The sequence below is a fragment of the Acomys minous genome (genome assembly GCF_964271855.1).
Source record: "Acomys minous genome assembly, chromosome: 1".
NCBI classification, from domain to species: domain Eukaryota; kingdom Metazoa; phylum Chordata; class Mammalia; order Rodentia; family Muridae; genus Acomys; species Acomys minous.
The window spans coordinates 28,798,254-28,819,879 of record NC_140483.1 but is presented as its reverse complement, the minus strand read 5'-3'; the positions used below and the strand labels follow the sequence as shown (position 1 = coordinate 28,819,879).

General features: G+C 42.2%; 1 protein-coding gene and 1 long non-coding RNA gene across 8 annotated transcripts in view; one reads left to right on the top strand and one right to left on the bottom strand.

Annotated features, from left to right (window-relative positions):
- Window positions 1–21,626, top strand: part of NME7 (NME/NM23 family member 7) — a 116,669-nt gene that overhangs the window by 48,640 nt on the left and 46,403 nt on the right. For all 7 annotated transcript variants that reach the window (XM_084755490.1, XM_084755486.1, XM_084755489.1 and 4 more), the window contains 3 exons: window positions 14,508–14,572; window positions 18,069–18,137; window positions 20,428–20,529. In XM_084755490.1, coding sequence (XP_084611616.1) covers window positions 14,508–14,572; window positions 18,069–18,137; window positions 20,428–20,529 — 236 coding nt within the window. The remainder of the gene's footprint in view (window positions 1–14,507; window positions 14,573–18,068; window positions 18,138–20,427; window positions 20,530–21,626) is intronic.
- Window positions 18,152–20,388, bottom strand: LOC311583227. The gene is made up of 3 exons (XR_014774418.1): window positions 18,967–20,388; window positions 18,559–18,932; window positions 18,152–18,524 (listed from the first exon to the last, which is right to left on the bottom strand). It is a non-coding gene; the product is annotated as an uncharacterized lncRNA (long non-coding RNA).

Below are 21,626 nucleotides of genomic sequence, written 5' to 3'. Positions count from 1 at the left end.
TCTTGGAAAAGATAAACTCTCAAAATGGCTTTAGTTTGCATTTCCCCAACTGATAAAAATGTTGAACACTTTTAAAGATATTTCTTACCTATTTTTGTTTCTTCTTTTGAGAGCTCTCTGTTCAGATCTGTGGCCTTTTTAAAAAATGAGTCATTTGTTTTCTTTGTTCTTTGTCTTTTGAGTTCTTGTGTATTGTGAATATTTATCTGTCAGATGTATAGCTGGTAAAGGTTCTCTCCCATTCTGTGGGTTTCCTCTTTACTTGGTTGGTTGTTTTCTTAGTGATACAGAAGTTTTGTTTTGTTTTAGTTTCATCAGGTCCCACTTATCAGTTGTTGGTCTTGACTCCAGAGCAAATGGAATACTACTCAGCAAGTGCTTTCCTACAGCTATGTCATATAGAGCACTGCCTGCATTTTCCTCCAGAATTTCAGTGTTTTAAGTTTTACAGTGAGGTCTTTGATCCACTTGGAGGTGTTCTTTGTGCAAAGTGATAGGTGTGGGTGTACTTTCATTTCTCTCCATGTGGACATCAGTTTTCCCAGGAACTTTAAATGTCCTTAGTGATTTGTTAATTAGGAAGAATCCCAGGAATTCTGCTCCCTCCTTGCCAAAGAATTATAACTTTTGTTTTGGTTTGGTTTTAGAGACAGGGTTTCTCTGTGTAGCCTTGGCTGTCCTGGACTTGCTTTGTGGCCCAGGATGGCCTCAAACTCACAGAGATCCACCTGTCTTTGCCACCCAAGTGCTGGGGTTAAAGGCGTGCGACACCAAGCCTGGCCAAGAACTATGACTTTGAGAAAGGATAGCAGTTAATAGCTCCCGGAGACTGCTGTACATTACAATAGAGTCCTTACAGAGAGTGCGCATTAGGGCTGGAGGTGCAGCTCAGCATGCAGTGCTTGTCTGTGTGCACAGAGCCCCAGGCTCAGCCCTCGGCCGAGGGACTTTCATATTGTGACATTCGGAGTCTGCCTGGAGTGTGACCATACTATCAGGTGTGGACTCTGAGAAGTGATAGGGATAGCCCCAAACCAGAACCAGTTCATTCCACAGATGGGATTATTTGTACCATGAATATTTGAATCAACTGATCAAAACCATAGCTGGACAAAGTTGTATAATAACTCATACGATTGATGATCTTAATAACTAACATCTTGACTTGGGAAGTCAGTGATACTCTTGACAGTTAACTAGAGTAAAGAAAAATCTGTTGCTAGGCAGTAGTCACAGTGCCTAGCAACCATGATGTCTCAGACTTCAGGAGCCTTAGGGACTCTTCTGAACCTGTGATGCACAGTGTACACAGAAGATCTCTACTCATCCGAATTAGAAGAAACTAAAGAATCTAGAAAGCAGTGGGAAAGAGCTTTGTGGAAATCCTGCTTTGGCAAAAGTGCTTATAGTGTCTATTGTTTGAAGTGACTCGTACCCTTCCATGGCTTTGCTGCTTACTGTGTGATCTTAGAGGCATTCCCTGATTTCCTTAAGGCCCGCCTTTCCCCATCTGTTTAGTAGAGGTGATAAAATCTATTTCCTGGATAATTTTAAATACATGATGTCCTTAGTACAATTTGTACTGTGATAAAAGTTAGCTACTAATAGTAATTTTAGAGGCTCTCCAAAAATATTTTGAAATCCATTATCGGTAGTGTTTTAACTGTGTCTTTATTTAAAAAAAACTAGCCTCAAATTTAGTGTTTTTTTTTTAAGATTTCTTTATTTATTATTATATATACAGTGTTCTGCCTGCATATGTACACCTGCAGGCCAGAAGAGGGCATCAGATCACGTTATAGATGGTTGTGAGCCACCATGTGGTTGCTCAGAATTGAACTCAGGACCTTTGGGAGAGCAGACAGTACTCTTAACCACTGAGCCATCTCTCCAGCCCCTCAAACTTAGTGTTTTAAAAATAATTAGTTATCATTCATAATTTTGTGTGCCATCAGCTGATAATCCTGCAGCAGGATACCCGCAGTCATGTAGGCATGTGGCTCCATTCAGTCAGCTGGGGCTCAGCTGAGCTGGCCAGTATGTGATTGTTTCTCACGCCCCAGGCTCTCTGCATGGTCTCTCCGTTGACTTAACTTGAGGGTGGGGCTTGGGTTTTCTTTCCCCTGAGCCGGGACTAAGCAGCGGGTGCAGCTTTATTGGTTTTGATGCTTCACAATTGAGTTTTCTGTACCTTTCAGCTGTCCTGTTTCTCTTTCGTGGCTTTCTGAGGCTGATTCTCCCTTTCTACATAAGTGGTACTCCTCCTTCACCAGGCCAGTGTTTAGCCCACCATCTTTACTCCGTAGTTTTATTTGTTCTAAAATTTAAATCATCTGATGGAGTGTAAGGCTTCAGCTATGTTTCACTCGAGTTAAGAATCCTCTAAAGAATGAGTAAGGAATGAGAGCATCTATGGCATAAATCTGTTCTCAGATTCTTTCAAGACTGATTGCAAGTATGCCAGAGTTAGTTTCACTTTGCTCAGGTTGCTGCCAGCCTTCCTTACAAGGAACAGGCCATTCTGTCACAGCTGCCATGAAGACAGCCCTGGTAAAGCAGCTGCGGTGAGTACCTCACTCCCTGTTCACTCACAGAGGTTGCCTGTGTGTTCCAAGTGTCAGCTCAGGCATGCAGACCTGCTGGTGGCTTGGAAATGAACTAACAAAGCAAAGGCTCTGAACCATAGGTTTCCTGGAGAACGAAAGCTGTGCATGTATGCAGGGTAGAAGAACTGGCTGCCGGCTCAGTCAGAGTCACTTCCAGTGACCATGTTTCTTTAGCATTTTTTATAACCATGAAGTCCTCCCATCGTTTCCCGTGTCATTTGGAAACCTGGCATCCTCTGTTCTTTGCATCTTCTACTCCTTCCTCAGAAGAACCGATTGATTATAACTATATTGTCAGAATTTGGGCAGTTTTAATCTTCCACGGAGCATGCATCATCTCTTGGTCTTCCAATATCAGATTGTGCTTTCTTATTTTTCCATTTTCAAATCTTTTTTAATAAACTAATGTCATGCCCTCCAACTTCCTGGATCCCACCTCCCTAGGGCCTGGCCTAGCTCCTGGTTAGAAGAAGGAAGGGAGGAAGCAGTCTGCAGAACAGAGCAAAGTGGAGGAGGAAGGAGCATCTGTGTTGCTCAGTCACTGTGCAGTTACACAGGCACTCGTGCACACGGCCAGGAGAAGAGGCGGCACCAGTGCCGTCTTCTGTCGGTTACACAGTCCTTGAGACAGAATTCTCTTCGGTCTGTGTCACGTGCACTTTAGTTATCATCAGCTCCTAATGGCTGGTGATACTGTCCTCTAATAGATGATTAGCCATCTGACAGACCAGCATGCGAAGCATAAGAAGGAAAATGACAATGTCAGGCAATGACGTCAAACAACATGACATGTGACTTGACTGGTTAGCTGTTCAACTGTTAGGGTCTAGGTATGCACAGAAACTTTCAGACAATGGTTAGTGCCAACAGCCATAATGCTCTCCATGACAGTGCATCTGGATCCACAGGCAGCAGGAAGGGACAGTGAGCCACCCCCTCCCACCCCCAGTGACACACTTCCTTCAGCAAGGCCACCCCTCCCTCCGATAATGCCACTCCCTATGCGCCTATGGGGGCCATCTTCATTCCGACCACATCGCTATGCAGGTGATTGTGCAGGTCCCTCCTGTATTGGCTCTGGACTTGGCTAAGGCGTTCTTTAGCACTTACGTCCTTCAAGCACATAGTCGGAAGCTTGCTGAGCACATGGGCTGTCGCTTGTCTTAAGGACAAGACTGCTAGTTTGTTTTCATCAGCACTTCTATTCTTCACATTCATGCCTTCAAGACAAGCTACAGCTTTCAGATACTTCAATCTAATTCTGAGATTTGCTGAAGCAGTGACTTCTATGGTAGAGTGAGTTAGAAATTCCAAGTTTGCTGGCTCAGAGCCCTGTGGGATTTTTGGTGGTGGTGGTGGTGGTGGTGGTGGCTTTTCAAGACGGTTTTTCTGTGTAGCCGTGGCTGTCCTGGACTTGCTTTGTAGATGAGGCTGGCCAGGAACTCACTGTGATCTGTCTGCCTCTGCCTCCCTGAGTGCTGGGATTACAGGCGTGTGCCACCATGCCCCGTGAGGGAACCTATTGTTAATGCTGAGGTACCCTCTGAGACTAAGAACAGTCATAAGTCAAAGTGCCTACATGGAACCTACCTTAGTCTCAGTAAAAGATAGCTCTGAATATAGCTGTGGAGAGTAGGAGGGCCAGATGCTGACAACCCGAAAATGCAAACTGCTCATCCCAGACAGTAACATGTATAAAGAAAGTCTCACCTCCGGTGCCTGAAAGCCGACTTCGTTCACTGAGAATGACTCTGACTCTGAGGTCCACAGCTAGACCAGTTATCGCTGGAGCCAGGTGTGTATTGTAGGTGTTACTGGTAGAGATGCTCAGGAAAGCTCCAGGGGTACTGATAGCTGCACCACAGCCCTCCATGGTGATTGATGCTTAGGAGTTTGTACAGTCCTTGGTGCTGTGGCTACATTTCTCATTTTAGCCCATTTGGGAGCAATCCCCTGCCTCATCGCCACCTTGGGATACAATACAAATTGGTAGTCTCAGAAGGGTGGGGCAATCAGTCCAGCATATACTAAAAACCTTACTGTGACCAGCAGAGGCCGCTGCTATGCAACTAGGAAAGCGAAGGCCTCTGGGGCTCTCAGACACTCATCCAGTATGGTGAGTGCAGCAGCAGCATAAAGCATGGGTAACCAACCCTCAATCCATTTTGTTCTTTTCATTGTGTTTTCACGGACATTTCACTTGACCAAACTTTACACAATCTTTTATGCTGTTTTTTTAGTTATCTCCATAATCTCATAAACTGATCTAATTTTGTTAGTTTGTTTATTGGGTAATCTTATATCTACCTTTTTATTTTTTGTCTCCCTACTTTATTTCTACCTTTAATAGTGTTTTGTTTTTATTTTTCTGATTTTTAAAGTGGCTTGTAGATTTTTTGGTTTATTCCTTTCTTATATTTATCTGTTTAGTTATGAACTTTCTCATGAAATCTTTTCATTTTTCTCTCCTATAACCTCTTGTTCTTTTCACTTGTCTTAACTTTCTTTTCTACTCCCTTTTCTTTAGTTTGTCTTTTCTTGTTCTTCCCTTTCTCCTTGCCCTTCATCTACCCTAAGTATAAATAAATACATAATAATAATGCATAGATGGTAAAGCACAAAGGAATGATCATCCCAGAGCCAAGCGGTCACCTCTGGGGAAGGCTAACAACTGGGGAGGCCTGCAGTGAGGTCCCGCCTCGGCCTCTGGTGTAGCTGGTGGTTCCCTGCAAAGTTATTTATTATACTTCACGTGTATGCTATATGCTCTACCATAAGGTATGCTTTTATTTACAACTAATATATGAAAAGTAAGTACAGCATAAAGCATATGGCATATATGTACATGTATGTATGCACACACACACCTGTGCATGTGTATGGGTTGAATATTCTAGATGAGCATGGGAGAAATGAGCACAACGACAGACGCCTTTGCTGGGAACTGCAGTGCGGGAAAGCTTACTTTCATGATACACTTTTTTTTTTCATTTATGTGTCTTATGATTTCTAAGTTAAATAATAAAGAATAGAAATTAAGACAAAAACCAAGTATACATTTATGGTTTCCTTTGGTTGTGTAGGTTGAGTTATGGGTGTAGAAAGGCTGTGACTTTCTCATGGTCCTCCTGCCTCAGACGCTCAAGAGTCTAAGATTACAGACCTGAAGTATCTTGATTTTCTGTTAGGTTTCCAGGTCATGCTCACACTAGTTAATAATGACACCATATTTGAGGCCCGCCAGCAGCAAAGCTTCCCCATTGTCAACACAGCAGGAACTAGCAGAAAAGTGGTCTGTACCAGTGAATATACTGTACACACTGTACAAACAAGGGCAAGCATTTGATTATAGTACACACTGCACACACAAGGGCAAGCATTTGAATATAGTACACACTGCACACACAAGGACAAGCATTTGATTGTAGTACACACTGCACACACAAGGGCAAGCATTTGATTGTAGTACACACTGCACACACAAGGACAAGCATTTGATTGTAGTACACACTGCACACACAAGGACAAGCATTTGATTGTAGTACACACTGCACACACAAGGACAAGCATTTGATTGTAGTACACACTGCACACACAAGGACAAGCATTTGATTGTAGTACACACTGCACACACAAGGACAAGCATTTGATTATAGTACACACTGCACACACAAGGACAAGCATTTGAATATAGTACACACTGCACACACAAGGGCAAGCATTTGATTGTAGTACACACTGCACACACAAGGGCAAGCATTTGATTATAGTACACACTGCACACACAAGGGCAAGCATTTGAATATAGTACACACTGTACACACAAGGGCAAACATTTGAATATAGTACACACTGCACACACAAGGGCAAACATTTGAATATAGTACACACTGCACACACAAGGGCAAGCATTTGATTATAGTACACACTGCACACACAAGGGCAAACATTTGAATATAGTACACACTGCACACACAAGGGCAAACATTTGAATATAGTACACACTGCACACACAAGGGCAAACATTTGAATATAGTACACACTGCACACACAAGGGCAAGCATTTGATTATAGTACACACTGCACACACAAGGGCAAGCATTTGAACATATCACCCATCATCACATGCGGCAGGTGGGAAAGTAGGGCCTGCACCTCACCTGGGCAGCACAGTAGAACTGACCCTAGTAGCAGGGGTGGAGATGAACTGGTCCTGAGTGCTTAAGAGCTGACCTTGCTCCTTGCCGGCTGTGGTATTGGGTGAGCTAGCTAGGGCAGTGCTGGAGAGCTCAGCCTGGTGGTGTGGGCACAGGAGACCTGGTGGATGACCAACTCAGCTTCCTTTCAGGCTCAGATCCAGGGCTTTGAGTTTGCCGTCCCCAACATCTGCTGGAACTGGTGAAAGGGCCAATCATGCAGATCCAAAGCTTCAGGGTCTCCATGACACAGGGCAACAACAGGAAATCCAAGAGGAGACCCGAGTATCCAGTATTGTTAGTGTAGCAGAAGCCAGAGGCCTTGAGCAGACCAATAACCCATTGCAATGAACATTTGCAAGTTAAGATGTGTGGACAAAAGGGTGTACTGTGTGACACACTACAGCTTCCATCAAGACATCATCATCATCTTCATCATCATCATCATTATTATTGTTGTTGTTGTTGTTACTGTTATTGTTATATCTTGTTTTCTTTGGGGGTTGCAAGGGCAGATGGAGGGTATGAAGGGATGGGGAGTGATTTGGGTTGGGGTGCATGATGTGAAATTCACAAAGAATAAAAAGTTTAAAAAAAGAATTTGAATACAGTACACACTACACAGACAAGGGCGAGAGTGTTTTGATTTGTAGGCAAGGATGTGTCTATTTTGAAGCCTTTGTGTAAATAGCAAATGGCCTTCCTGAAGCTGGAGATGCCAGGGCCATTTGAAACTAGCAGAAGAAGCAATGTTCCTGAGATACTGTGTCTAACTTTGCAGGTCTCCTTGGCTGTGACTTTGGGTAGCTAAAATAAACAAAACCAGGTACTGATTTAAAAATATATGCAAACCCAGCTAGCTTTGAGAAGCTTTGGAAGTGTGTTTCTTGAAAAGGTAACAAACATCAGAATTAATTTTAGGTAAGGAAAATATTTGCTTTGTCCATATTGGGATGAATGTTTACATGGCTTGGGGTTAGCTTTTCGGTCTTCCGTGGCATTTGGCTGTAACACTGAGGCGTTTCTACCAGTGGTTCTGCACGTGCATGCAACTGTGAAGTCGCACTCATTAACATCTAGAAGCCCGGAGCCATCTTCACATGGGACTTGTTCTCATCCCAGCCCCAGAGGAGTTCACCTCTCTAATCAGGAGGCGCCTCGCCTCGTGGGAAGCTAGAAATCCCCGTGGCACAGAACCCAGCTTTGTCAGTTTCCGGCTTTCCTTAGTCCCCTACTTTTTAATTTTTTTCCTGGTCTTTTCAGTCTTAAGCCTGTTATCTTACTGCAGCCAGCTAGTCCTTCCTCACTTCTTCTGCTATGTTAAACCTATCCTGTCTTCACAGAGAACAATGCCATTTGACTGCTCTTCCCTCAGGGTCTTCGTCTCTGTCTGTCTGTCTGTCTGTCTGTCCTGTCCACACTTTGCTGCCTTACTGCATTCTTGAATTCACTATGCAGGCACTACATTATGGGCACATCTATAAAGCTCTTATATTGGTAACTCCTTCTATTTCTTTGCAATGAGTTTATGTGTAATTCTTATTATAAAGTTGGTAAAGAAAGTGTTATTTTATATCTGGATGTGTGGGATAAGTGGAGGGTCCGAAATGTTATTGGTTAAATTAAATCTTTTTTATAAGCCTATTTGCTACTAGGTTGGATTTTATGGTCAAATAATTGATCAATAGTAGATATCCTAAATGCCTTTCTTAGTTCCTAATTTAAATACTTAAACTGAATCTAACCCATTGTTTATTATTAAATTTCTATTTTAAGAATAGTAGCATATGGGCTGGAGAGATGGCTCAGAGGTTAAGAGCATTGACTGCTCTTCCAAAGGTCCTGAGTTTAGTTCCCAGCAACCACATGATGGCTCACAAGCATCTACAATAAGATCTGGTGCCCTCTTTTGGAGTGTAGTTGTATATGCAGGCAAAACACTATATACATAATAAATATTTTTTTTTAAAAAAGAATATAGCATAAAACATAACAAGTCTGCTGTATTTTGGATCTTAAGTGTCCTCTTAATACTCAGATGTTAATGACATAGTTCATGGTGACACTGGAAGGTGGGGCCTGGTGAAAGGGCTTTAGATCATTGGCGATATGTCCTTAAGGTGAGTGATGGAACGCAGTCCCTTCTCTCTTGCTTCCTGGCCATGCGGTAAATGATTTCCTCTGCCAGGATTTCTGCCATGCCTGGTGGTCTAATCACAGGCCTAAAAGCAACACATCATAGAACGAAACCTGCCAAACTGTGAGCCAAACAGTTGTGAGTTGTAAGTTGACTATTCAGATATCTGCTGCGTGGTAATGGAAACTGAAGGACATACCCCAGCAATCTGCGGCCTTCTGAAACTTACTGGAAAATTCCCAGTGAAGTGGCATTACTTCGTAACTTTTCCATAGAAAAAACAAATGTTTCCACATAGTTATATGCACAGGGTTGTTTGTTATGCATGTTTGCTTGGATCAGCATTAAGTTCCTTGTGTTGAAAGTAGTAATCCTTGTGATTTAGTTTGTACTTCGGCATTGCAAATAAATCTAAGTGCTCATAATCTTCAGCTTTGATTTGCATTTATGGTAATCATGGTTTTAAAACACTACTATTTTTTACTTTTAATGTCTTTTATTTCACCAGATATAAGTTTTAAAGGCAATAGGATTTCTCCAATCTGGTTTAGATGGAATTAGTATTTAACGTATCATCTACATAACCATTTTGTTAGTTTATGTACTCTTGGCTGTCCCAAAAATAAACCTTTCTTAACAAATCTTATTTAAGTAAAATATAAAATTTCCTTGTGGGCATTTTTCACTATTTTACCATTTCCTAAAGAATCTTTTATAAAGATCCTACTCACAGACCTGTGGATTTACCCTAATGACGTAATCACTCTCAAGAATCTGCCTTCTAATCCTATTCTTGATTATAGCCAAAGGCCGAGAGCGCATGCTGCCCTATCTCCTAATACAACCCCATCAGGTTAGGATCTCAACATGAAACACCCTGTACATAGGAATACTGTGAGGATTATATGAAATGCTATGTCACTAGTACATACAGCATATGTGGAAGGAGTTCTGCCAAACCCATGCAGATGTCCCAGTGCACACATGTTCTGAAAAGTAGCTGCAGAGGCCATTTTTCCTCACTTCCCTGCATGTGTGTGGCTGAGTTTGCTGAGAAGGTCAACTCCCCCTTCACTGACTTGCTTTTGCCTTTAAAAAAAAAAAGGGGTGGGGTGGGGCCACGTCTGCAGCGTTGTTATTGATCCACTGACGCACATGTGCGCAGCTGCTCTGCCAGCACTCACTATCTTGATGACAGTTGTGAGTAGAGCGAGCCCTCCTACTCGTTCTCTTATTTATTGACCTATGTCAGGCTGAATCCCTGACTGGCTCTAACGCCTCATGGAGCCCAGGCTGGCCTAGACCTTGAAGCTCAGCTTCGCCCCCTTCAGTCTCACAGGTGCTGGGATTTAGGTGGGCACCACAGCACCTGGCTCCACATCCTTCCTTCCTGAAGTTGTCTTAGCTATTTTATTTTGTATTTCCACGTAGTTTTAAAGTACTCATATCTTTATTTGTATAAGAATTTACTAGGATGTTGGTAGAAAACATGATAAACTTATCTATCAGCTTAAAGAGAATTCACTTGTTAATGGGAATCTCAAATCCTGTCACCGTGTTGAAACTAGTTATTACTTCTAAGACTTAGTTGTAGATTAACATTTTTTTTTACATGAGAATCTTGTTACATGCAAGCATGTGGTTATGTTTTTTCCTTTCTGATCCAAATGCCTTTCATTTCCTTCTTGCTTTATTGCATTTTCTGTTTTTGTTTTTTAGGTTTTTTGAGACAGGGTTTCTCTGTGTATCCTTGGCTGCCCTGGTGTCGCTTTGTAGACCAGGCTGGCCTTGAACTCACAGCGCTCTGCCTACCTCTGCCTCCCGAGTGCTGGGATTCCAGGCTTATTCTTGCTTTCCAGCCGTACAGCTTTTCCCTCTCAGGGTGTAGCATTTTACCTCCTACATAAACAGGTAGCATCAGAAGAACCCTTCAGTACAAGAGAAGAAAGCCCACTTGGTTCCCCGTCACAATATTACAATAAGCGCTGTGCTGTGCGCTATGGAAGGCTCTAAACAAAGACTTAGTAACCCTGTTACCTCTGCTTCATGTTCGCTTCTCTTGACTCTCAGCTTCATCCTGCTAGATAAATTTCCCAGGACTTTGGAAGAAAGGAGAGCTGCCAACTGTAGAGGGTTCACACCCTTGTGAACACATTGCAAAGTGTTTTCCCCAATTTCAGCTCTAAGAAAATCTCAGGGAAGGACTCTGTGGCTTAAGCTAATTATGGTTCTGTTCCTAACTGAATTACTATAGCCTGGGAATCAAAGTGCGATGATTGGTTTTGCCTAGATCTGGGCTCCGCCTCTTGACCTCACGATGAACACTTGTAGTTATTGGGTCATATAGGAAGTTGACACTTCCTTGCCAATCAAATGGTTAGGAAAGTGCTTTAAAGGGAAATTGGGTGTGGTCACAGAAAGGGCAGGATTAAATAATAAATATCTGATATTGTATGAGTTGATATGAGAAAGACATCTAAAAAGAAACTTTTGAACAAACCAGGTAAAAATGTAATAAGTGGAGATAAAGAAATGATTTGACATTTGAACAATTAAGAGGTGACATTCATGGAGTATTAAGCAAACTATTATCAAGGACAGTAGTTATACAAACATCAGTCAAGTAAGACGCTCAGCTTGGTTTGACCTTTTTGTCTTTTGCTTCCTGGGATACCATTTTGTTTTATTTTATTGCTACATGCATTGCTTCATTTACATAGTTATTGCCATTTGTTCAGTCATCTGAACATTTTCTATCTAGGACAGAATATAGAACATATGGTTATTGACTTTTTGTGTTCTGAGCTGTTAAACACAAAACTGCGTTCTTAAATGCTTCTGTGACTTATCACCGCACATAACTAAGTGGACACAAAAAGGCAGTATCTATGGATATTGAGTAAGCTGGATTAACAGAGGTGGCAGCAAAGATTCCATATGACCTAAACTAGTAGGAATTTTTAGATACGAATCAGGCCTGTGTGTGACTGTCCTTGACAGTAGTGGTAATGCTAGGGCTATAACACCATACTTGCTTATCATACTTGCTTCTTTACATTCCAGGAAACATAGCTCAATAGGATTATACATCTATAGTATAGGTTTAAAATAGATCCAGGCTTTAAAGTTATCTTTAGCTTGGCTAGTACAATACTGCCTCACACTGTCATCAAGATTCATATGTCAATGTGTAACATTTGTGTAGCATAACATTTCTTTGTTATGAGACCTTTGTAGGGATCTATAAAGTCAATATTACTTTTAAAATCCTGAGTTTATTTGTCCCTTTAGGTGTGTTGCCCTTTGTACTGGGCAGAAGCATGATGAATATTCTAGTGCTTTGGAATAGATCAAGTGAAATGTGAAATTATACCAGTGCATATTGTACTTTTAACTGCCATGATCATGTGTGGGGGAAGTCCCTCACGTATGGGAGGTCATGGAATACTGCAGGTCATCTTAATACTCTGTGAAGAAGTGGAGAGTACACAGGAACTACTTTTTTTTGTCCAGAGTTAATATGTAGGAAAAACTCACATCCTATATAACTATTCAAACTATGCGCTCAGCTGAGGCCAACTAGATGCTTTTGTTTGGCCAACAAACAGTGGTTGCTATCACAACTGACAGCAGCTAAGGGTGTCTACCTGGGTCTGCATAAGAATGGGCCCCTCAGCAGTCACGAGTGGGTGGAGTAGAGACTCAGGAGACCTCACTGCTGAACTGCCTGTTACTGAGCAGGCCTGTAACCATTGCCTTCAGTTGTCTATCTGCACACCAGGCTCCAGTAGCTAGTCCCAACCTAATGGTCACACAGATGGCCCTGGTTAAATGGGTCACAGCTCAAAACCAAAGTAGTGATTTGTGTAGAGGTACTGGCTGGCAGGGGTGGCAGGGAAGGAGAAAAGAGAAGGTATGAGGGAGAGAGTGACCAGAATACGTCATATACTGTGTAAATTGTCAGATAACAAAATCAATAAGAAGTATGTGTATATAATAAGATTTTATATGAAGCAAAACTATCTCAAAATTATCATCATACAACAGGCCCTCCCCCTTATAAAAACCACCCATTTGTGAGGGAGTTTGTGCCCAAATTCCTCATGTTGGCATCTAAGACTGTGCTGGGTAACTTGTGTCGACTTGACCCAAATGTTGAGCTGTCCGGGAGGACAGACTCTCGGTTGAGGAATTGCCTCCAGCATATCCGCCTGTAGGCAAGTCTGGGTGTCATTTTCTTGATTGTTGGCTGATGTGGGTGGGCCCAGCTCACTCCTGGGCAGGTGATCCTGGACTGTGTCAGAAAAAAAGCTGACCCAGGGAGAGGTGGCACAGGCCTTTATTTAATCCCAGCACTGACCGAGCAGAGGCAGGTAGATCTACATAGCAAGTTCCAGTGCAACTAGAACTGCATAGTGAGAGCTGTCTTAAAAAGCCAAAAGAAGAAGGGGAGGAGTAGGGAGTGGGAAGAAGAAGAAAAAAAAAAGAAGAAAGGTAGGAAAATAAAGAAAGCTAAACAAGCCATGGAGAGCAAGACATTAATCAGAGTTCCTCCATGGTCTGCTTCAGGCTCCTACCTTGAGTTTTGTACCCTGACTTCCCTTCATGATGGAGTATAAACTGTAAGCTAAAATAAACCTTTTTGCCCTAAGTTTCTTTTGGTCATAGTGTATGTCTTAGTATTGACCAATTGCTGTGAAGAGATACCATGACCAAAGCAACTTACAAACAAAAAGCATTGAGTTAGGGGCTTGTTTCCAGTTTGAGAAGGTCAGTCCGTTTCTGTTGTTGAGGGAAGCATGGCAGCATGCACGTAGGTGTGAGACTAGAGTGGAGCAGTAGGTGAGAGCTTCTGTCTGGTCCACAGCCAGGGACAGAGAGAGATGGGACCTGCTGTGGGCTTTTGAAACCTCAGAGTCCATGCTGTGACACACCTCCGCCTGCAAGGCCACACTCCTCTTCATCCTTCCTAAACCACCAACTAGGAACCAAACATTCAAATCTGTGAGCCTCTGAGGGCCATTTTTATTCAAATCATCACAGCGTATATGGGGGGTGGGGAGACTAGCGCACAGACCTTCGGTTGGGGCATACTCCTCTCCCGGGGTTACTCATCTTTTCTGAGTTGCTCACACTTTTCTGTCTTTATGTAAAGCCCATCATTTTTCTTCAGGATTTAAGGACATTACATATTTTCATTCCCCCTTGAAGTCTTCGCCTACCTTTTCAATTATTGACTTTTTCCTCTTAAATATAACATCTTGTCATCTCATTTAGCAATGTTGTTTTAAAATTATTTGATTCTCATGTTATTTACATCACTAGATTTATGGGACCTTAAAGGCAAATAGTAGCTTAAAAGCTTTTTGCCTGGTTCTCAGGGCCACCGTTGATATTCTTGAAGCACTTACAGAGGGAGTCAAGTGATTAAGTGTGGTGCTCAGCTCAGCCACTGACTGGCTTTCTCTTGCAGTAGGAACAAAGAAAATTGTTGAAATTTTGTATTGCTTAGAAACCTAAAATATTCAAATATTTTATGTTTTGAGCCAATTTGTTCTTCAATTTTAGGATTGTTGGGAAAGCTCTTAATAGCTATTCGAGATGCAGGCTTTGACATCACAGCGATGCAGATGGTAAGTGGTTTGCAATGAGCCATAATATATGGAAGAATTGTTTTTTAATAAGCCTTAAAACGTGCTTAGCTAAATGCCCCCTGTGCACTTGAGATTTGCATTTATTAAAATTAAAAGCATGCAGATTCAGTAACCTGGCTGGATGTGGTGGCATGATCCTGAGTCACTGCACTCCTCACATGAGGCCAGCCTGCTGTGTAGACATGGTGAGTTCCAGGCCAGCCAGCAGCAGCAGCAGCAGCAGCAGCAAAAACAGCAACCAAAAGCTGAACTCAGTAGCTTTATAATGAAACAAAATGATTGTATTTAAACCATGTAATTGTTTACTGAGATACAAATAGTCAGATGATAGACAGGATTTATGTTTCAAAGTTTCTTCATTTCTTGGAACTTCAGCTGAAAGTAGATGAGTCAAGTGAGGTGCACCAGTGAGCGGTTGTTCTGTGCTCGAAGCTCCTTAGTCAAGTGAGGTGCATCAGTGAGCGGTTGTTCTGTGCTCCAAGCTCCTTAGCACAGAGTGAAGGGACAGTGAGTTCAGGTTGCCTCAGCCCTTCAACCTGGAGCTGGTGTCTAAACTCTCCCTCAAGTGTTTGTGCATTTAATCTCCTGGGGCCCTTAAGCTCATACTGGCTTAGACTTGCCTTCTCAGACCTGCCCAGAAAGTCCGTAACTGGACTCAGAACACATATTTCGGTAGCTGTGGATACCTTTGTGCTGTACTCACTGGTGTATTTGACAAATCATTATAGATTTCAACCTATGGTGAGGGCATTATAGTATAATGATAAATGCAGTCGTTGATTTTTAGAGTCACAGATAGCATTATCAAGGGTCATTGGTTTTCTAGGCATGTGACCCTGGTTGGGCACCCTTAGCCTCAGTTTCTCATCTAGGCCGTAAGAATGTTAGTATTTGCCACTGTGGGATTATGTTGTAGATTAAGTAGACTTTTATTAAGTTATATTTTATGTCACATTTTGATTCACTATTGGTAAAAGGTGAATGAATGTGCCATAAAGCATTGAAATCAAACCAAATTCCCTCCCTATAATAGTAACGCTGCCCATGGCAGTCAGTCCTTCTGATAAGAGTTATTGACTGTAGACTGACACTTCTCAGTGATCTCCAGTCTTGGCAACATTGGAGAAGCAAAGGAGAAATGGATGTACAACTAGTGTTCAGACACACTTTCCTCAGTGTTTTAGCTTGTGAGACTGCTAAACATAACAAGTTTTGTTCCTGGCTGAATTTAAAACTAACCTTGCTAAGGAGTTAGTTGTTAAAGGTGTGTTTCATAAGCAGAGATAGCACTTACATTTGAAGGCTAGTAGGAAGTCCAGTGCTGTGTCTAACTGCTTTGCTACAAACCAGTTTTAGTGATTCCCCCCAAATGCTTGGGAGGGCAGTAGTAGGCTTTCTGTTTTCTCCATAAGAACTAAAGGGCCTGTCTTTAGGTTTTTTTGTTTTTGTTTTTTTTTCCTATATGTCTAGTCTACCAATAAACAGCATTATATTGCCTATGCCTATTTTGCTGTCTCCAGAATAGGATTTTATCCCTAAAGTTGTAGGGTAGTGGATGAAGGCGTGGGCAGTGGGCCAGATTCTGGGAGTGACAGAAGGCCAATTTGGAGAGGTTCCATGGTGCCTCTGAGTCTTAGCAGAAACATGCATAAATCTGAGCTCCTCTTACTACTTACGTCATATGAATGTGAGAATTATATGAAATGGTACTAGGTATAAAACCTAGTCATGTGTGACATAGTAAGTATTGACTCAATCGCAATGAACAATGGAGCTGTTATTATTGATCAGCTGACCTATAATAACATTTTGTTCTTCGAAGAATAAATTATCCAGGACTCTCATTTTGAAGTTAAAAGAATTAGACAGCCAGCCCGTTTCCCCCTCATCCTTTGCAACCTCCAGCAGTCAGGAGAGCTAGCCCAGGAGTCATGAGACTGCGCAGGTGAGCAGGCCCTGTTCCTCACCAGCTGCAGCACTCTGGAAAGCAAACCTTGCACCTCACCTGGGCAGCACAGTAGTGCCGACCCTGCTGGAACAGGCGCAGGTGAGCCAGCGCTGAGGGTGAGCACCCTGGAGAACTGGTCCACCTGTGGTTGTCAGGCGAGCTGACCCAGAGGGCGTGTGAGAGGGGAGTGGGAGCCCTGCACCTTGCCTGGGCAGCACAGTGGAGCTGGCCCTGGTAGTGAAGGCATGGGTGAGCCAGCCTCTACGGCCATGAGAGCAGGAGAGCTGACCCTGCCTCTTGCCGCTGGCAGCATTAGGTGGCCTAGTTGGAGCAGTGCTGGAGAGCTTGCCCTGGTGGTGTGGATAAGGGAAAGCAGGCTGGTTGACCAGCTCGGCTACTACCCAGGGCCAGAGTTAGGGCTCTGAGTTGCCCCACTCCAAAATCTTTATCACATGATCATTTGCAAACAGTTGGTCTGTGTGAAAGGGCCAGCCTTGCTGATCCAAAGCTGCAGGGTCTCCATGACACAGGACAACAACAGGATAACTGGAAGGAGGCCCGGTGAGGATCCAATAGTGATGGTGCCACAGATGAAAAGACAAAAACAAAACAAAAACCATGAACCAGACCAATGACTTGCAATGAACATTTGCAAGATGAAGATGTGTGGACAGAGGGATACTGTGGGACACACTGTTACAGTTTCCACAGTGAGATGTTTTCTATGCTTTGCTCTGTGTGTGTGTGTGTGTGTGTGTGTGTGTGTGTGTGTGTGTGTGTGTGTGTGTGTGTGTTTTATTTTGGGATGGAGGTTGTAAGGAGGAGGGGTAGATATGAGAGAACAGGGAAATGAGTGGTCTCTTAGGTGCATGATGTAGAACTCAAAAAGCATCAGTAAAAAGTTTAAAAAAAGTAAAAACAAGGCCAGACGTGGTCGCACACGCCTTTAATCCCAGCACTCAGGAGGCAGAGGCAGGCGGATCGCTGTGAGTTCGAGGCCAGCCTGGTCTACAAAGTGAGTCCAGGATAGCCAAGGCTACACAGAGAGACCCTGTCTTGAAAAACCAAAAAAAGAAAAAGAAAAAACAAAGACAGAATAAGATAGGTATGGTGGGGGCTGGAGAGATGGCTCAGAGGTTAAGAGCACTGACTGCTCTTCTAGAGGTCCTGAGTTCAACTCCCAGCAACCACATGGTGGCTCACAACCAACTATAATGTGATCTGATGCCCTCTTCTGGGTACATGCAGGCAGAACACTGTATACATAATAATAAATAAATCTTAAAAAAAAAAAAAAAGACAGATATGGTGACAACTAACTGTAATTCCAGCACTGAGGTAGAACACTCACAAATTCAAGGGCAGCCTAGGCTTCATAGTGTCTTTGAGACCAGTGTGGGGAAAGATACCACATAGCAAAAAGTAAAAGTATGTGTCCAACAAATGATTTAATGTCAAGTGCTAATTGTAGTTCACTCGATTGGCTTACAATTTTGTTTTGTTTTGATTTGTTTGTTTTTAATGTAGTTCAATATGGATCGAGCTAATGTTGAAGAATTCTATGAAGTCTATAAAGGTGTAGTGTCTGAGTATAATGTAAGTATCAAAATAAATATAAAATAATGTGATGGAAAGCAATGTGTGTGTTTCAAATCTCGGAAATCTTGTTATTTATAATTATTGAAAAAATTTAAAGGATGATTTATAAACCTTATGTGGGCCATGTGTTGTGTGAGGACTTCAGCTGATGTGGGTCATGTGTCATGTGAGGACTTTACCTGATGTGGGTCATGTGTTGTGTGAAGACTTTACCTGATGTGGGTCCATGTGTTGTGAGGACTTTACCTGATGTGGGCCTGTGTGTTGTGTGAGGACTTTACCTGATGTGGGTCCATGTGTTGTGAGGACTTTACCTGATGTGGGCCTGTGTGTTGTGTGAGGACTTTACCTGATGTTGTTCCATGCGTTGTGTGAGGACTTTTGCTGATATGGGTCATGTGTTGAGTGAAGACTTTACCTGATGTGGGTCATGTGTTGAGTGAAGACTTTACCTGATGTGGGCCTGTGTTGTGTGAGGACTTTACCTGATGTGGGTCATGTGTTGTGTGAAGACTTTACCTGATGTGGGCCTGTGTAGTGTGAGGACTTTAGCTGATGTTGGTCCATGTGTTGTGTGAGGGCTTTACCTGATGTGGGTCATGTGTTGTGTGAAGACTTTACCTGATGTGGGTCCATGTGTTGTGAGGACTTTACCTGATGTGGGCCTGTGTGTTGTGTGAGGACTTTACCTGATGTGGGTCCATGTGTTGTGAGGACTTTACCTGATGTGGGCCTGTGTGTTGTGTGAGGACTTTACCTGATGTTGTTCCATGCGTTGTGTGAGGACTTTTGCTGATATGGGTCATGTGTTGAGTGAAGACTTTACCTGATGTGGGTCATGTGTTGAGTGAAGACTTTACCTGATGTGGGCCTGTGTTGTGTGAGGACTTTACCTGATGTGGGTCATGTGTTGTGTGAAGACTTTACCTGATGTGGGCCTGTGTAGTGTGAGGACTTTAGCTGATGTTGGTCCATGTGTTGTGTGAGGGCTTTACCTGATGTGGGTCATGTGTTGTGTGAGAGCTTTCTGCTCTGGATTGTGGAAGCACGGACTCCTCTTAGTCATTCTGAGGCTGTGGAGCCTCCTGCTAATTTAACTTCAGCAATAAATACAATTTTATGCACTTATTCACCACAAAAATAAAAAACTCTGTGACAGAGTTAAACCTAGAACAGCAGTTAGCTTATAATTCATGTCCATCACCTGCACCTGGTACTCCCTGTTTCCCCTTTCTTGTTCTCTTACATGTTCCACTCTGCACACTTGTGCATTTGCTTACAATTACACATGTATTATTGGCTAGATTTCGCAGATGAGGGAGGCCCTTCTGTTTTTCTTTCTGGTATCATGTGACCTCGCTTGATATTTTACATTCTTTTATCTTGCAAATTTTATGATAGTTTTTTGTGTATACTGAATAGTATTCCATTATATTCATTTTTTAAACCTGATTTTCACTAATGGGGTTGGCAATAGTTTAATTCCACTTCTTTGCTCTAGTGAACGCAGCATCAGTAAGCATGGATATAGAAACAGCTCCGTGGTAGGGCACGGAGTTCTCCTGTCTTCTGCCCCGAAGATCATACCTGCTGGCGTCTGCAGAGCCGTGTCTGTGTCTGCAGAGCCGTGTCTGTGTCTGCAGTGCCGTGTCTGTGTTTGCAGAGCCATGTCTGTGTCTGCAGTGCCGTGGAAATGGCAGGCTCTCCCGTACTTTTCTGCCTGCCCTGTGCCTGTCTCTCTTGTCTGCTGTTGTTTTCATGCAGCAAGATGGAAGAATTTTCTGGCTTATTACAACTGTTTCCTCTCCTAAGAGTCACAGTCCCTTGGCCACCACCATTCACTACATGGAAATTAATTCATCTATTGTTTTCTACTTTCTAGGTGTTTTTCCTTGTTGCTAACCACATAATAGATTTTTAAAGATCCTTCAGGAGAAACACTGCTGTTTACACTTGATTAATTTGATGAAACTGTGCTGAGGGAGGGAAAGAGGGAAGCCTGAGAGGAAGATAGGCCGGAAATGGCTTCAAGTGATGAGAGGAGGCAAAGTGTTACCTTAAGATGCTAATGACACTAGGTGCAGAGGTGAAGTGATGAGAGAAATATTTTCAGAGCAAAGGTGGCCATAATTTAGAACATGCATGTATACAGGACGCAGATGGGAAAGAAGTTAAAGGTGACCATTTTGAGATTGGAAATAGTGGGAAAGTAGCACAATTGAAAGGATTGGGGTGAAACATGCAGTTATTTTAATCCTTTCATTTCCTCTTACATTGTATGTCAAAGGAGATGGTGACAGAGCTGTACTCTGGGCCTTGTGTAGCAATAGAAATCCAACAAAACAACTCTTCAAAGACATTTCGAGAATTCTGTGGACCTGCTGATCCTGTAAGTTATTAAACTATTGCTCTATTCATGTTATGAATTAACTAAATATTTTAAAAGTTTAATTTTTTGTCTTTCAATCTTATAAATTATGTAAAAGTGAATATGTAAGAAAGTTGTTAATAATAGTGTTTTACAAGAAGATAACTCTTACTTGCCTGGTGACAATGGAGAATGAGCAGAGCAGCACCTACCATGGCACTGTTTTCTTTGTTTGTTTCTATTTGCTAAATTATTAGTCAAAAGGTAATATTTTTAAACTTTGAAATAAAAATTTTCTAAGGTGTTGTCCTTTGAAATAGATTATAAAGGTGAATATGAAGATTGTTGATATGACGGCTTAAGAAAATATGAGCCGTTGAGCTTGTCTGCGAGGTCTAGAGCAGCGATGAGTGCGTGCATACACAACTTCTAGAAGTGAGGAAAATATAAATAAAGACCAAAAATTTGAGAGTTGAGAAGGAGAAAAAGATAGTTAAGGCAAATTCAAATGTCAAAGAACCATTTGATAAGAAAGCAACTGATATGAGGGCAATTTTAAACCTTATTAGAGGAAGAAATACTTGAAGGAAAAGTCAGGATGCAAGGAAGATAAACTATGATAAGCTATGGCATGGTACAGAGCCAACAAAGAAGGGCCGAGAACTTTCTGTGGTAAAGAGCAAGAGTGTATCCTTAGCTTAAGTGAAATGCATTTTTTGGAAGCACGAAGAAATAAGTATTTTTTCTAAGTAGAGGAAATAAGGTAGAAAATTTAATTCTTATATATTATGAGAGAAGATTTCTTTATATGTAACTCAATTTTAAGATTTATTACAGAATTGTTTCTTTGGTACAATTGGAGCAAATTAAATTCAAAGATATTAAAGAAAGGGATTGTACAGGTAGAATGAAACAGATTGAACACCAGCAAAAAAGCCAGCTAGGCCTCCTTGGAGGAAAAAGGATAGAAATGATACATGGGTTGGGAACAGTGGTGCTTAGTGTAGAGAACGCTGGGAGAGAGTGGGCCTGATGCTGTGTGCTTGCTGAATGTCAATCACGAAAAGCTAAGAAAGGATACCTTTGACCTGAGGAGACAAGCATTTTGTTCATTTTAA